The sequence below is a fragment of the Cupressus sempervirens genome, chromosome 6 (genome assembly GCF_028749045.1).
Source record: "Cupressus sempervirens isolate cs-2001-9-10 chromosome 6, ASM2874904v1, whole genome shotgun sequence".
NCBI lineage: Eukaryota > Viridiplantae > Streptophyta > Pinopsida > Cupressales > Cupressaceae > Cupressus > Cupressus sempervirens.
The window spans coordinates 299,322,502-299,336,260 of record NC_143123.1 but is presented as its reverse complement, the minus strand read 5'-3'; the positions used below and the strand labels follow the sequence as shown (position 1 = coordinate 299,336,260).

General features: G+C 36.4%; 1 protein-coding gene across 3 annotated transcripts in view; it reads left to right on the top strand.

The window, feature by feature from the left end:
* Positions 1 to 11,707, top strand: part of CHR18 (chromatin remodeling factor18) — a 311,394-nt gene extending 299,687 nt beyond the window's left edge. For all 3 annotated transcript variants that reach the window (XM_089787935.1, XM_089787937.1, XM_089787936.1), the window contains exons 28-30: positions 10,714 to 10,772; positions 10,881 to 10,917; positions 11,281 to 11,707. In XM_089787935.1, coding sequence (XP_089644061.1) covers positions 10,714 to 10,772; positions 10,881 to 10,917; positions 11,281 to 11,445 — 261 coding nt within the window. In that variant the 3' untranslated portion in view covers positions 11,446 to 11,707. The remainder of the gene's footprint in view (positions 1 to 10,713; positions 10,773 to 10,880; positions 10,918 to 11,280) is intronic.
* Positions 11,708 to 13,759: the final 2,052 nt, after the last annotated feature.

The following is a 13,759-nucleotide window of genomic DNA, read 5'->3' as shown; positions in this document are numbered from 1 at the left end:
AAGTTTGACATGTTCAAGGAATTTATGACTAAATGTGAGTTAACATCAGCAGGTATACAGGTTGTGAGTTTTCTAAAAATGAGCAAGAATCAAATAAGGAGAGAGCAAACTTATTTCACATGCCATCAAACTTGGACACCTACTCATGTTGTTGATGTAGATAAGGCAGACCAAGAAATTCAGACCAGCAATGGAAATGATAAGAATCTCACCACTTTGCCCCCACAAGAAAATACACTGATTGGTGATGACATGAATGCAATTTTTGTCAAGGGTATGGAACATTCAAAGCTCTACATTGGTGACTTAGAGATTAAAATTGACGAGGGCTCCATTAACAATAGTCATACTCTGTGAAAGCGTGATGGATGTTTCTAAAGAAGCTTATAAAACTTCATGTCATGAGAAATTGTTCAATGGCACAGCAGCAACCTTGCCTTTGCATACAAATTAATCAAACAGGGAATTTGAAACACATGATGACATTGTTGAGAGGTGCGATGAATCATGTATTTCTTATATCAACAACTCACTTATAAACAATACTGATTTAGAATACCAAACAAAGATCGTATTCAAGGATGATGATGCCCCTCACTATGACAAGGATGAGAGGCATGTCTTGAAGAATCATCTGAAAGCACTGAAGATATGACTGTTGCAGCCTTAGTATGCTATGACGACACACACAGGATGATTGAGGATCTTTACATAAAGGCACAAATGGAAATTCAGCAAAAGGGAATAAGAAGTGATTCTTATATTGTTAATTTACAGAGGGTTATAGTAGCCTTGTGAGTCTTTGAAATCAGATTATTTATGTTTGCTTATAGACAAGGTTTACATCTTAAAGGTTGCTGAAAGATATGCTAAACAATTGAGGGAAAAATATGATGTGGTTAATAAGCTCAATTGAAAGCTTAATATTGCTCAAAAGGCATTGGATAATACGTAGGTTGCTCTTCATGAAGTAGAAAATCAGATGGTTGCTACCAAACAATCTAGGGAATGGGAGATTATAGGAAGGCATGAGTTTTCTAGGAAGTAATTAAGGAACTTGATAGCATTCAGCAAACTTATAATTTGGACAGCTGCCCCAAGAAATTGAAGGAACCATTAGATCGTCAAGATGAGATGGAAGTCATTCAGTTTGTTGACTTTGTTTATTTGAGATGGATTCTGATTTGACTAAGTGGATGAGGATGATCCCACCAATTTACATGACAAGGATGAGATTAATCGCAGGATTTGGGACCCATGCATACACACTAGCGTTGGGCCTCGGTCACAAAACTACAACAATGGGGTGATTTCCAAAGAAGATTGTAGGAGAACGCACATCTGTTCCCAAGATCATATGGATAGAGTGGTATGCAATCTAGGAGTTAATAGGAAGGACACTATGCATTATGTGGACTATGTTGAGTTGCTTCACCATCTAAGATGTGACACTATTATTTTCAGAGTAGCACAACAGACAGTCACAACAATATCTCTGAATATCACATGGGATCCAATGATCATAGTAATAGATGAGTTGCATTCTTTTTTTTGGTACCACAACATGGCAGGTGCTGACTTCAAAGTTACTAGTATGGGCCATTAAGATGCTAGTAGATGGATATGGGATCCTAGTATTGGTTTATGGACTCATGATTGTTTGAGGGAAAACAATCTTGAGGAGAGAGGATTGTAATGTCCCCCTTTGGGGACATTAGGAAATTAAGGACATTTTCCTGTAATATTAAAATTGATTTATGAGAACATGATGCAACTTAATTACAAGGGGTCGGTTTAATATTATAAAGTGGGCAAAAGTGACAAAGGAGGAATAAAACTAGAAGGCAAGAGAAGACAACGAAATAGTCACTGTTTGAGCACTAAAGGGGAAGCCAAATTTTCAGCTATGCTTGGTTAGTTTTTTTTTTTTGGAGAACTTTGAGTTGCTCTTGGAGACACATTGGGAGTGCTTACAACTTCCTATTCAGAGCTGAGGTCAGAAACCTTTAGGCCATTTCTAGTGGATTGGACTCAATTTAAGTTCGTTAGTACAGTGGATTCAGACAGAGTTCACACTGAGCTTAAAGGTTCTCTCTTACTGTTCCAATCTAACTGTGTAACTGTATTTAAGATTGGATCTTAGATATCGGGTTATTGTATTGCTGATGTATAATGCAATAATGTATTTTGAGGTAATTTAATGACTATCTACTGGTTAATTTGCTAGTTTGTATTGGTGGTATTATTTGCATGAGCTATTTGTTATGTTTTAAAGTTTGTGAGGAAATTTGGGAAAATATCCCTTCGAGATATTACAGCTTATTAGACATGACGTATGTAAAGGTACATACATATAGAAATGCAATGTTGACCTACTCGAATTTAGTTTAGAAAAGGGTTGAATAGTAACCCTAATTAGATAGCGGCCAAAGTATGTTTGTCTTATTGGCTAGTAAGATTACTATTCTGATACCAATTTTTTAATATCTCCTTTTGGAATTACTCTATATTTTACCCTATAATTATAAGTTAAATTAAAACAAGGAAGATAATACAATTAGAGATATAACTCTACCCAAAGAATGTAAAAGCATGATAGATCCTGGTTGAGATCCTTAAATCATGTTAGACAATTATTGAAGATATAATCTGTTATTAGTATTAGGGTTAAAGAACATTTATCTGTAATCGTCTTAGTTATATAATGCATATAATTCATTATTTCGGTTCAACCATAATGGGGCTTGGATAAGGAAACGTGATAGGGTAGCCAAAGTGATCCTCATGCTAGGGCTAAGGCCTGATATACCATCCCTCTTGGCTTCATGCAGTTGTCTACCTTCCATCCTTCATGAGTTGGTGTATCTAGTTAGTATGCTTGTAACTGTCTCCTATTCATACCACCTTATTCGCCCTACTATGATTGAAACTCCTTTGAATCCTTTTCAGTATAGGTTAGAGGGGAAACTACAATAGAGATCCCAAAGTATCATTCCCATCTAAGCCCAAGGGAGGTATTCACATTGCCTCACTTGGTGTCATGTGACCGACCTCTAGCCATCCACCACAAGGTGGTGTACTTTAAAAGAGAACCTCATATCAGTTTCTACCTCCTTGCATTTCCTCTCCCACCCACACATGATGGTTTCCTTGGGACAATAAATAAATTAATAATCTAGAGTGATTAGCATTTAAAAGAAGATGAGCATAAGGGGCTTTATAATGAGTGGTTCATAAGGCACAAAATTTGTTAAAGGCTTTGCAAATGGGGTTGCAAGCAAGGTGGCCTTAATCTTGGAGGAAGCTCCCCAGTTAAGTGCACTTGAGCTGAGATGGTACTAGGATGGGTGACCTCTCGAGAAGTCTCAATGTTTCACCTCTGTGAGCATTACCCAGATGCAATTAGAAATGGGTCAATGATTTTGACTCAAAACTACACAGTTGAATTTATAAGTAGGTAACATTTGCATCATGCATACACTAATCATATATCTCATGCATACCACCATTGAACAAGAATGCTTAGCCTGCAATAAATATTTGTCTGGTTTGGTCCATCTATGTGCTTGATCGGTGATGTTTGATGAACTGATCTGCTCTTATGAGCTTCAGTGATAATTGGATTGGTTGTCTTGATGCCTCCTCCATTCTGATCTTCTTGCCTTAATAACATTGTGCCTCTAGAAGAGAGACAACTCTTGGAGATTGCTGTCCTTAAGGGATGGACACGACCTTTCTTAACAATGCCTTTTCGTAACTGATCTCTTAATGATATTTATTTATAACCAATCCCTGCCATTAATTGTTGCGTCAGGTATCCTAACCAGTGGTATATGTTAATCCCATGATATGTCTAATGCTCTCTTACTAATACGAATGAAAAGGTGCCAATATTTTATTATTTTCTATTCTTTTCCATTTTAATTTATATGATCAGATAACATCAATAATGTTAATATCAAAGTTCGCACCATTGGCATATTTTTTGGTCACATTAATCTTATCCATTATTTAATAGATAATTGGGTTTTCTGAAGGGTCACTTTTTTATGTTAATGCTGTCATTGTCATGGATGATACTGATTCTCATTCTATCATAAAGCTAAATGTTAAGTTACTCTTTAACTTATTGAAACACCTTAAGATGTTAACTCCATATCCACACTTAACCAATTAGTCCATCTATATCAAAATGTCTAGTTGGTCAATTTATCTTGGCTTATCACTAAAAGGTGAAGCTATGAGGGTGCACCAAGAGTTATAACTATTAATAAAAGGTGGTGTCTTGTTATATGAGTGTTTGCTTTAATTCTAAAATTTCTGTTGTTGGTATTTATTGCCTTCTAAAATAACAGAATCACTGGTTTTAGTATCTTATTGTTGCTGGTGCTTCTGTCTTGTTTACTTGCTGCTTTTAAGGTTTATCTCTGCTTATGTCTTCTGTTATATCTTATAGTATTTCATTGAATTGCTTGCCTTTATCTCACATACCTTTTTTAATACCCAATCCCACCTTAACTTGAAAGGAAGTGGCAATTCATAAATAGGAATGACTTCACTAGTGTGATGACTTCTTCCTCAAGAGAGGTGCCTCATCATTACTAATCATGGGTCATCATTTTTTAACATTTAATCACTTTATTTCCTAACATCCTTTAACTTATTGGACTCTCTGAATAACGTGATCAAGCCATGATAGTTGGACTTTAAACAAGGTGATTCCACTTTAATGAGTTAGCCCGAGTTACCTAGAGATCATCCTTTATTAGTTGTACTTAAACCTGAGGTTTGCTTCTCATTCCTATGATTTGGATCGATCCTAGGCAAAGCATCACAACATTTTAGAAGTTTTCAATGATTGTTCTTCATATGTTTGAAAGGAGACTTACTGTTCTTTTCATAGAGAGTTTGACCAAGCCTCTCATAGGTTGGTTTAAGGCTTTTAACCCACTGTCTTTGCAAGAAGTCATTAAGAGGGCAATAGCTTTGGAAACATTTATACCTGAAAACAAATTTGACTCTAAGACATCACTAGTGGGACAATAGAAGAAAACATTTAAGAACAACACATTTTGATCCAGGTGGATCTAGAAAAGCCAAAAAAAATCAGTCTTACAATCACTCAAACTCAGCATTGCTGCATAGAGCTCATAAAACTTTACCCCACGCAACTTGAACGGGGTCAAGAGGAGCTCATCCTTAGAAGTTATGCTCTGTTAAAGGTCTGGTCAAACAGGCATAGCAGAGGTTGACTAAAAAATGGTGAAAATATGATTGTCTCAAATGCAAGTAAAATTGACACCAAGTCAGAGAGTTCATCATGTTGATTCCAGAACTATCTTCGGTTTCACAAAACAGAGTCTGTATGCAAAAGTTACGGCCAGTCAATGTTTTGTGGTCAAAGGTTGATGAGGTAGGCTAGTGGTGACATCAGCATGACATGGTTAAAACGGTGACATGGTAAAGGTCCAATCAAAAGGCAACAAGTGGCAGGATGGTGACATGGCGAGTTGAGGTGGCAATGCCGACACGTGGCAGTTGCAAAAAAGCAAAACACTTGACCAATTGAAGTGTGACATGTCAGCAAGGAAGCCAATAATTTGGTGCCATGCAGCACTGATGTGGCAGTCCTATCCGAATCAGATTTTATTCTTATCTGAGTCAAAAGACCATTGGAAGGTTTGAACCTAGCAATTCCAATTTCCAATTTGTCCCCTCCACCATTCCACCAAATAAGGGGGGTTATGCTATTTTTTGGTCGCCAAATCGTTTTGTTACTTATCAGGTCAGGCATGATTATTAAAAGCTAATGGTGGATATTGAATCACCAACCACCCAACTCCTAAAAGCAATCCCTACCATTCCACCATTTACTATTTTGGGAATTAATTTGAGGCACATTTTATTTTAAGTGTTTGCAGCCAGAAACCTTTTAAATAAAGCTATATTTGTTTCAAGTAGCCCCAAAAAATATAATGATGATAAAGTGGGGTATAAAACAAATATCCAAAATAGTTAAAAGGGTTATTATGGTTATAACCCATTTATGGAAAAATTCATGTATAAAAGGAGAGTAATATTCTTTGGGAAGACAATTAGCTTTGGAGAATTTTCAGTGATAGAATTCTTGTGGAAATTTTAATTGTAATTTCTACAGGGAAAATTATTGAGAGATTTTGTAAGCATGAAGGCATTGGGTATTGTGTTCAAGTGCATAGGAGACACTGTGAATGGGGCTTTGAAGCTTGGATGTTGTAATAAAGCATTTTTCTTGGCAACATTGATAAAGTTGTTCCCGAATTGAGAAGTGGATCTGGAGACATAGTCCTAACTTGACGAACTCCGTTATCAAAGTTTTTGCATCTCTTTTCTATCTCTTTCTTATTTTCTCATTTCTCTTAGTTCTTTATTGTTCTCTCTTTTATGTTTGAAATGTTTCAATCATAACGGTATTACGTACTCTGTTGTAAATTCAATGGTTAAAACATATAACCATGCATTTACTGCCTGGATCAGGGAAGTCATACTTTATTTTGGATTAAGTCCATAAACTTGTAAATCCTAGTTTTTAGATCAAATTTGACTAGAAATATCTCAATCGAAGAATAAATTGAGAAAATCAAAAATTGCGCTTCGTGCAAAAGATGTGGGTACGAGGACAATGATGCCTTGGTAAAGGATAGGTGCATTACATAGAGATGATTTATACAAGGAATGGAAATTAGAGGAATTTGAACAAAAAATGAAAGTGAATGAATCAAATTTTGAATATAAAGAACTAGAAAAGTCTCTAGGAGGCACCCTTCTACCCTTTTTGTTGTGTCTAGATTCAACTATGTTGAGGTCTATGGGAGCAGAAATTGCAGAATTACTTTATAGTGGAGCAACCCAGTACTGTCTAGATGAAGGATGTGCCTTGGAGTGACTAACGTGGTCTTGTGAGTGTAATGGTTACATTTCTTTGGAAATTTCACTCTAAACTACCAAAACATTCAGCTGAAATTCAAATCAAAAGGAACAGAAGTGATGCCAAGTTATATGTAAAGGACCCTTTAGAGTTATTTCAATACAACAGATGGAACAATTGTAAGTTGCTTGGACAACTCCTTGTTTACTGACAACCATAAGTTCATAGATATGAAATCTTATCATAGTGATAACTAGTCTATCTTGGATATCATGGTATGCAATGGGTTACCTTCAAGACTGCCTCCTAATAGAGAATTTCAGCATATAATAGAATTGGAACTGACTTTCGAGCCTAGAGTGCAACCTGCTAGTGCTACCATCCAAGGAGGTACAAAGAAGAAAAAGATATGCTAGAGAAGAACTGTTAAATATGAGTCACATCAGGTATAACTTGATTTCCATTGCTTCATCAATGGTTTTGTTAATGAAAATAATGCAAACGATTATTGAACAAGCTTTGGAACTAAGTTGCTGAATCATGGGATTTTTCCAAGCATTTCCTGATATGAAACGTACTGGAATCTAAATCTGAAACGAATCTCTTGTCGGTACACATCTGGGATTTGTCTTTTTAAATCCCGAAATGTTTAGTTGTTCTAGTTTGATCTTCTAGATATTTTTAAGACCTAGACTGCTGATCAGCGAATTATGAACTTACCTATCATTAGATTTTGGCTTGATCTTTCTGAGACAGAAACCTGAATTTAAATTAGAATGATATGTTTCAAAATTTAAAATTTGCAATAGCATATGTATAGGTATATGATATTCTAAACTTAATCCTAAGATATATATACACACGCACGCACGCACACACACACATATATATATATACCAATAACGTACCCAACATCCTACAGAAATTTGTGTCATACCAGCATTTCTGAACAATAGGACTATAATAACAAGGTACATAATTGTGGGTTGATGCACTAAATTGGTCATTTGCATGGAGCTGTGTATTTCTCAAATATTGACTTGAGGGTAGGTAACCATTAGAGTAAGTAATCAAATAAACTTTTGTGTAGTTATAACTTATATGTCTTATTCTCACAAGTTAAAAAAAACATGCCACAAGGGAATGGAAATGGAATAATATTGCTTGTGTGGTGCAATGACAAAATCTCTTTGTTACGCATGTCATACCATATTCATCTTTTCAATGTTAAAGTGTATTGTAAACTGATTTTGAAATCATGCTTAATTTTAATCCTTCAGAATTTTCTTGATTACAAGCAAAAATCAAAGACTTCACCCGATTACAAAAACGCTGTGATGAAAAAGGAAATACATCCAACATGCTGTAATAAGCACCCCAGACGTAGAATGTTTTGCCAAGTCTGATTTTCACTGAATAGTGAATTCTGATTTTTTCTTGGCTTTGTGTTTATTTTTTTATATTTTTTGTATTTTTGAATAAGGTGGTTGCAGTACTAAAGAATATAACCAAATGCACAAGACTGCTAACTCCAAACTAATGCCAGAACTAAATGAGGATCTGGTTGGAAAAATCAGATTTATTCAATTTGTTTTGAAACAATACACCATAAGATTGTACCAGGCTATCTGCTAGCCAAAACTGATATCATGAGTTGCATACATTTGGATCAGCTGCTTGATTAATGTCTTTTTTCTCTCTGTCAAGTACCCAAGTGCTGTTATCAATCAAAAGTTCTGATTTCAGTGGGATGACAGCTGCTGCTGCCAAGGAAAGCACAGATCCAATGAAACAGTGAATATGGTGCTGCTGTACGGCTGGAAATTCAATACCGATCTGTCTACTACATTGCTTAGAGGCCCTATAGAGTTGGAACCTGACGTTTTCTGTCCCAAACACCTGGAACAATAGTCTGATCTGCAATTTTCCATGTCAACCAAGCTGGGTCTTGTTGGATGGAAACTGGAGCTGTATGGCCCAGGCTGGGTTGCTCAAATTAAATAAAATTATTCCTGAAGCTCCAATCTGTAATTTTTAATGAGGAAATCCCTGCCTTCCAATTCTGAGCTGAGAAATGTCACTAAATTTTGGATTGCAAACTGAATACAAATTGACTTAATTGCATGGCCTGTCACCAAGACTTGGGGATATGTTCAGCTCCACTCTCTCCCTGGAGATTTTGTTCCTGAAAGATGAATTCTGGTTCAAACCTCATGGAGGTTCAAAACCCAATGCTGCAAAATACAATAATCCTGGATATCCCAAAAAATCTCAAAATCCTTTTTTAGTCAACTTGTTTTTCCCTCTCAAATGGTTTGAACCATATACGATTTTATCATTATTTTATTTTGTAATTTACCTAAGTTTTATTTTAAAAAACTCTCCCCCTAGGAGTCTGATACATACGAGGGGTTATTTATTCATAAAATGGGTGGTCATGTATTATTATATTACGAGTGACTATAATAGTCCACTTAATTGTTATTATATTATAATCTGAGTAATTAATTAAATTATCCCCTACACAGTCTGCTGGCTTGTGGGAACCATATAATAGGCCAACGTTAGCTGTCAATTAGCTTGCCTAAAGAGCTGCTTATCAAAATGGGAAAAAAAAAAAAACCTTCTCTAAAGAGGGGACATTACACATGCAATCAAAAGTTTCCAAACTAAAGTGTGCTAGCAAAATGACCACAAGATATCTTTTCATCCCTTGTGTTCTGTTCAAACAACGGCAGCTTCTTCCTAGCCTCCGATGTTGTGCAGCGGCAAGAAAGCAGATTAAAAGCCAAGCACCATTTTTGTTTTTGTTTGTGAAGTATCCACCATGATTTTAGGAGATACCTTGAGCATACAAGAAACTATGGAAAAATTAAAGTATAAGCTTTGATATCATGTTGAAACAATGCAGGCATCAATCCCATAAAAATTAAACAATTTCGTTCACATGGATTGCACCAAAATGTAAATATAATATAATGCATTGGAATTCTTACAATGTGTTGTACAAATATTTATAAAGTACTGCATTCCAACACTGTCATAAATCATGGGATCTTCACTGAAGGGGCAATACAATACCATGTGGGATCATATTGGGAGGTTTAAAATAGGCCTAAAAGGGGTCAAAATATTTACGAAAAAGGGGTGAGGGGGTTTTCTTTGGCATGGGGAGAGGGGAGTGAGGTCAAAATATAAGAAGACAGTGTAGGGGGTTATTTGGGTGGGTATTGGAGGGGGTGATTAAAAAAGAGTTTGGGGCAATATTTTTGAAAATAAGAGGATTCTTTAGTATGCCATAAATATACGAGCTATGACCCAGGTTCACTAGGTGAAGACCTCGAGATCATAATCCATCTTGGGAAATAACTCCTATGTTTCCTAACTAATTTAATAAAACTAATTAAATATGTTAGTCCCTAACTGATTTAATTATTTTTATTATCTAACATGAAATTTTATGGATTTTGGTTGTTAAAGCTGAATTTAAATCTTGCAAACTAAACTCTCTGAGTTGTTTCTATTATTTGGCTTTTTGGAGGGAGGTTGTTTCTGCATTTCTTGTTTAAACCATGTGAGAAGGGTGTTGCTAACAATAGCATGGATGTGCAATTAATATTTCAATAAAGGCTACGAATAATTGATAATTTACGTAAATTAAAATGGTAGGTGAGAGTTGCTATTGTTTTTTTTTTGGATTTGCATTACAATTAGCAATGACAAGGTATCTTTGCTAGAAAACAAAGAGAGATATTATGTGCTGTTTAACTTCTTGTTATCATATTTATCTTGGGAACTTTTGGCAGGTTTCGTCGGTTAATGTATATTATCTGCATGCAAATGAGACAGTGGATGACCTTATCTGGTAACTCACCTTATGGTTATTTCTGATTGTTCTGTTGCCCGACATTGAATGTCAACTTAAAATGACGTAGCTCTATATAATCTGATTTTGAATTGGAATTCTACGCAGGGATTGTGTGCAGCATAAACTGGAAAATTTAGGACAGGTTTATTTTCTGAACCCACTATTTCCCATGTTTCCTGTTATTATAGCATATCGTGACTCATCCACACCCCCATTCCATTGTGATTTACCAATAATTGTTATCCTTTGGTAGGGCACATTGTGTTAGCAACGAGATTAAAACTGATATATGTTACAACTAGCTTAAACCAATCAAGCACTTAAAAGATTCTAAAGATTTATTTTTCGAGTATGTTTTTCAAGTTTTATGTAGGGGGTAGGGGTTGAGTTGCCGTGTTTCTTCTGAATGCACAATCTACCTACAACTTTATTTATATAGGATAGTTAGGTTGATTCTTATTCAATTAAGTTTCTGCCAATGGCTAATGTTTGTTTTGTATTGTAGGTGCTTGATGGTCAAGAGAATGCCTTGGAAGCTTCTTCAGAGCAGCAATTTAACTTAAATAAACGCCAGAAAAAAATGGATTCTTATTTGCAACCTTGTCTTAATGATCACTGTAGTACGAAATCTTTGAATTTGGGTTTGGAATGTGACAAAGACCACCAATGATAATTGTGTAGTCCAAAATTTTGTAAAACTGAAAACTGCTTGTATTTATACAGTTCAAAGTTAACAGACATGGATGCCTAACCGATTTATTCATCAGCATCTTCTCTTTCTATGTATAATGAATCAAGCTTTCACGGTATTCTCTTGTTAATTTTGGTAGAAATCCAGCATGATGATGAAGGGAATGAGTCATTGGATTGTCCTCCTTTGTGGATTTAGTGGACAAGTAGTAGTGGAAGTAATGAAGGAATATATTTTCTTACCTTGCAGTTATTTTCATTTATAATCGAATAAATCATATCAAAGTAAACAAAACATATACTATGCAAAATCCTTAGGCAGACATCCCATGATTTTTCTTTTTCCTCTATGCAAATAGAATTTTAAATTTCTTGATTAGTCTTTTCTTTTTGCCAGATCATTCCAATCATTGAGAGCCAGTACGTTTAGCATGTGTTGTTCCCGCAGGGGCTACCTTGAAATGTCGGGTTCATCCGGAGCTGCTTGCTTTCTGGGGTTCCATCCTTTGAGACTTGGCATTTGGGCTTGTGGTGCAGATAGCATGTGGGACAGCCCCTACTATCTATCGGCGCTTTGTCTGCAGTAGCAGATCTTTCTTCATTGGTGCAGATCGTCTGATCGGGGTTCTTGATTTGGTTGTCCTGGTCCTTTCGCCATTGGCCTGTGGATCCTCATAGTCCATAGAATTGTAGGGTAGGCTGGTGAATCCATTAACTGTACAAGGTAAGCTACAGGATATGACACTGCATAAAAAGTCAATCTACACCAGGTAGGGATCGTCAATTTGTCCATGTGGGACTAGCTCCCTTAAAATAGTAGGGCCCGCCCATGCTAGATGTCATGAGGATGCATAAGAAGGCTCAAGCGGTTCACCGAGAGAGGCCCTATATATCTATGGGGGGCACCTCACCTTTATTGCTTGATCATTCAATGGTTCAAGGTCATCATCACGATCAACAAGCAGAACGCCCCCCCTTCTTATTTAGTTGTTGAAGGTCTGCATAAGCTCCATATTTTCTATATTCGCCAATGCAGGCCATGGAACTGAATTTTGTTGAAATACTTAATGTAGTAGGTTTGCCCCTAGAGCCAAATGCCCACCTACCACCACTCTGATGGCCTATTGAATGGTCAGAAACATTAATGCATGGTAGGTGAGTTCAAATTCGAAATGAGAGGGAAGATGTTTTTTCCAAGAGACAAAAGGAATGAATTGGATTCATTCGATTAGTGGAAGAGAGCAGAGTAGCAGAAGTGGATCAGTTGCAGAGCAGAGAAGGAAATCGATCAGCAGATAAAGTCAGAGTTCAGAAGACGGAAGGTTTTCAGTTTCGTGTTTGCAGTTGCACGTGTTGGATCTTTTGTCATTCTGTAAGTTTGTATTGATTCGACCTATGAAACAGTGATTGCTCCAGGTGGTGTTGTATGTAGCCATTAGAGCTGTAAGTTTTAAGTTTTATTAGTTTGAAGATTTTAGGGTTTCTAGTTGAAATCGAATGCTCCCAGATTTTGTAATAGTTTTTATCTTATTTGAATAGAAAGCAAGCATACTAAAATATGTTGTTCCCTACTTCTATTCATCATTGCATAGTATTTTGCATTTGAAAAATTCATAGTTGAAAGCTTCATCCTTCAGCTCTCTACATTTTAATGGTAGAAATATTCTAGTTATAAGTTTGGTCTATAGCTCACTCAATTCAGTGTTTGATCGAGCTCTCTCTTTGTTGTTATTGCCGAGCTCACTTGGCATTCTCTTTTGTCGAGCATCACCTTGCAATGATGACCAAGCTCACTCGGCATCTTCATTGTTGAGCTCACTTGACATACACTATTGCCAAGTTGCCCTTCTGTGCCGTGTTCACTTAGATTCTTGTGCCAAGCTTACTCGACACCCATTGTCTGTCACTTGGCATCCATTATGTGTCGAGCAAAACTGTTAGCAAAATTTTTAGGGTTGTGATTTATTTTTTACAAATTTACGACTGTAGGATATGGATATGGCTCCATTGTCTCTATGGTTGGCAATCTTTGTCTCTGTATATGGCTTTTCTGCTAGCTAGGCTAGTGCCAGGAAGGGGTGTTGCTTACTCCCCTGCATTAGCCGCCTTTGCTCTTGTTGCCTATGCTTTTTGTGCCTTGATTTATTTTTCACAAATTTATGACTGTAGGATATGGATATGGCTCCACTGTCTCTATGACCGGCAATCTTTGTCTCTATATATGGCTTTTCTGCTAGCTAGGCTAGTGCCAAGAAGGGGTGTTGCTTACTCTCCTGCATTAGCCACCTTTGCTC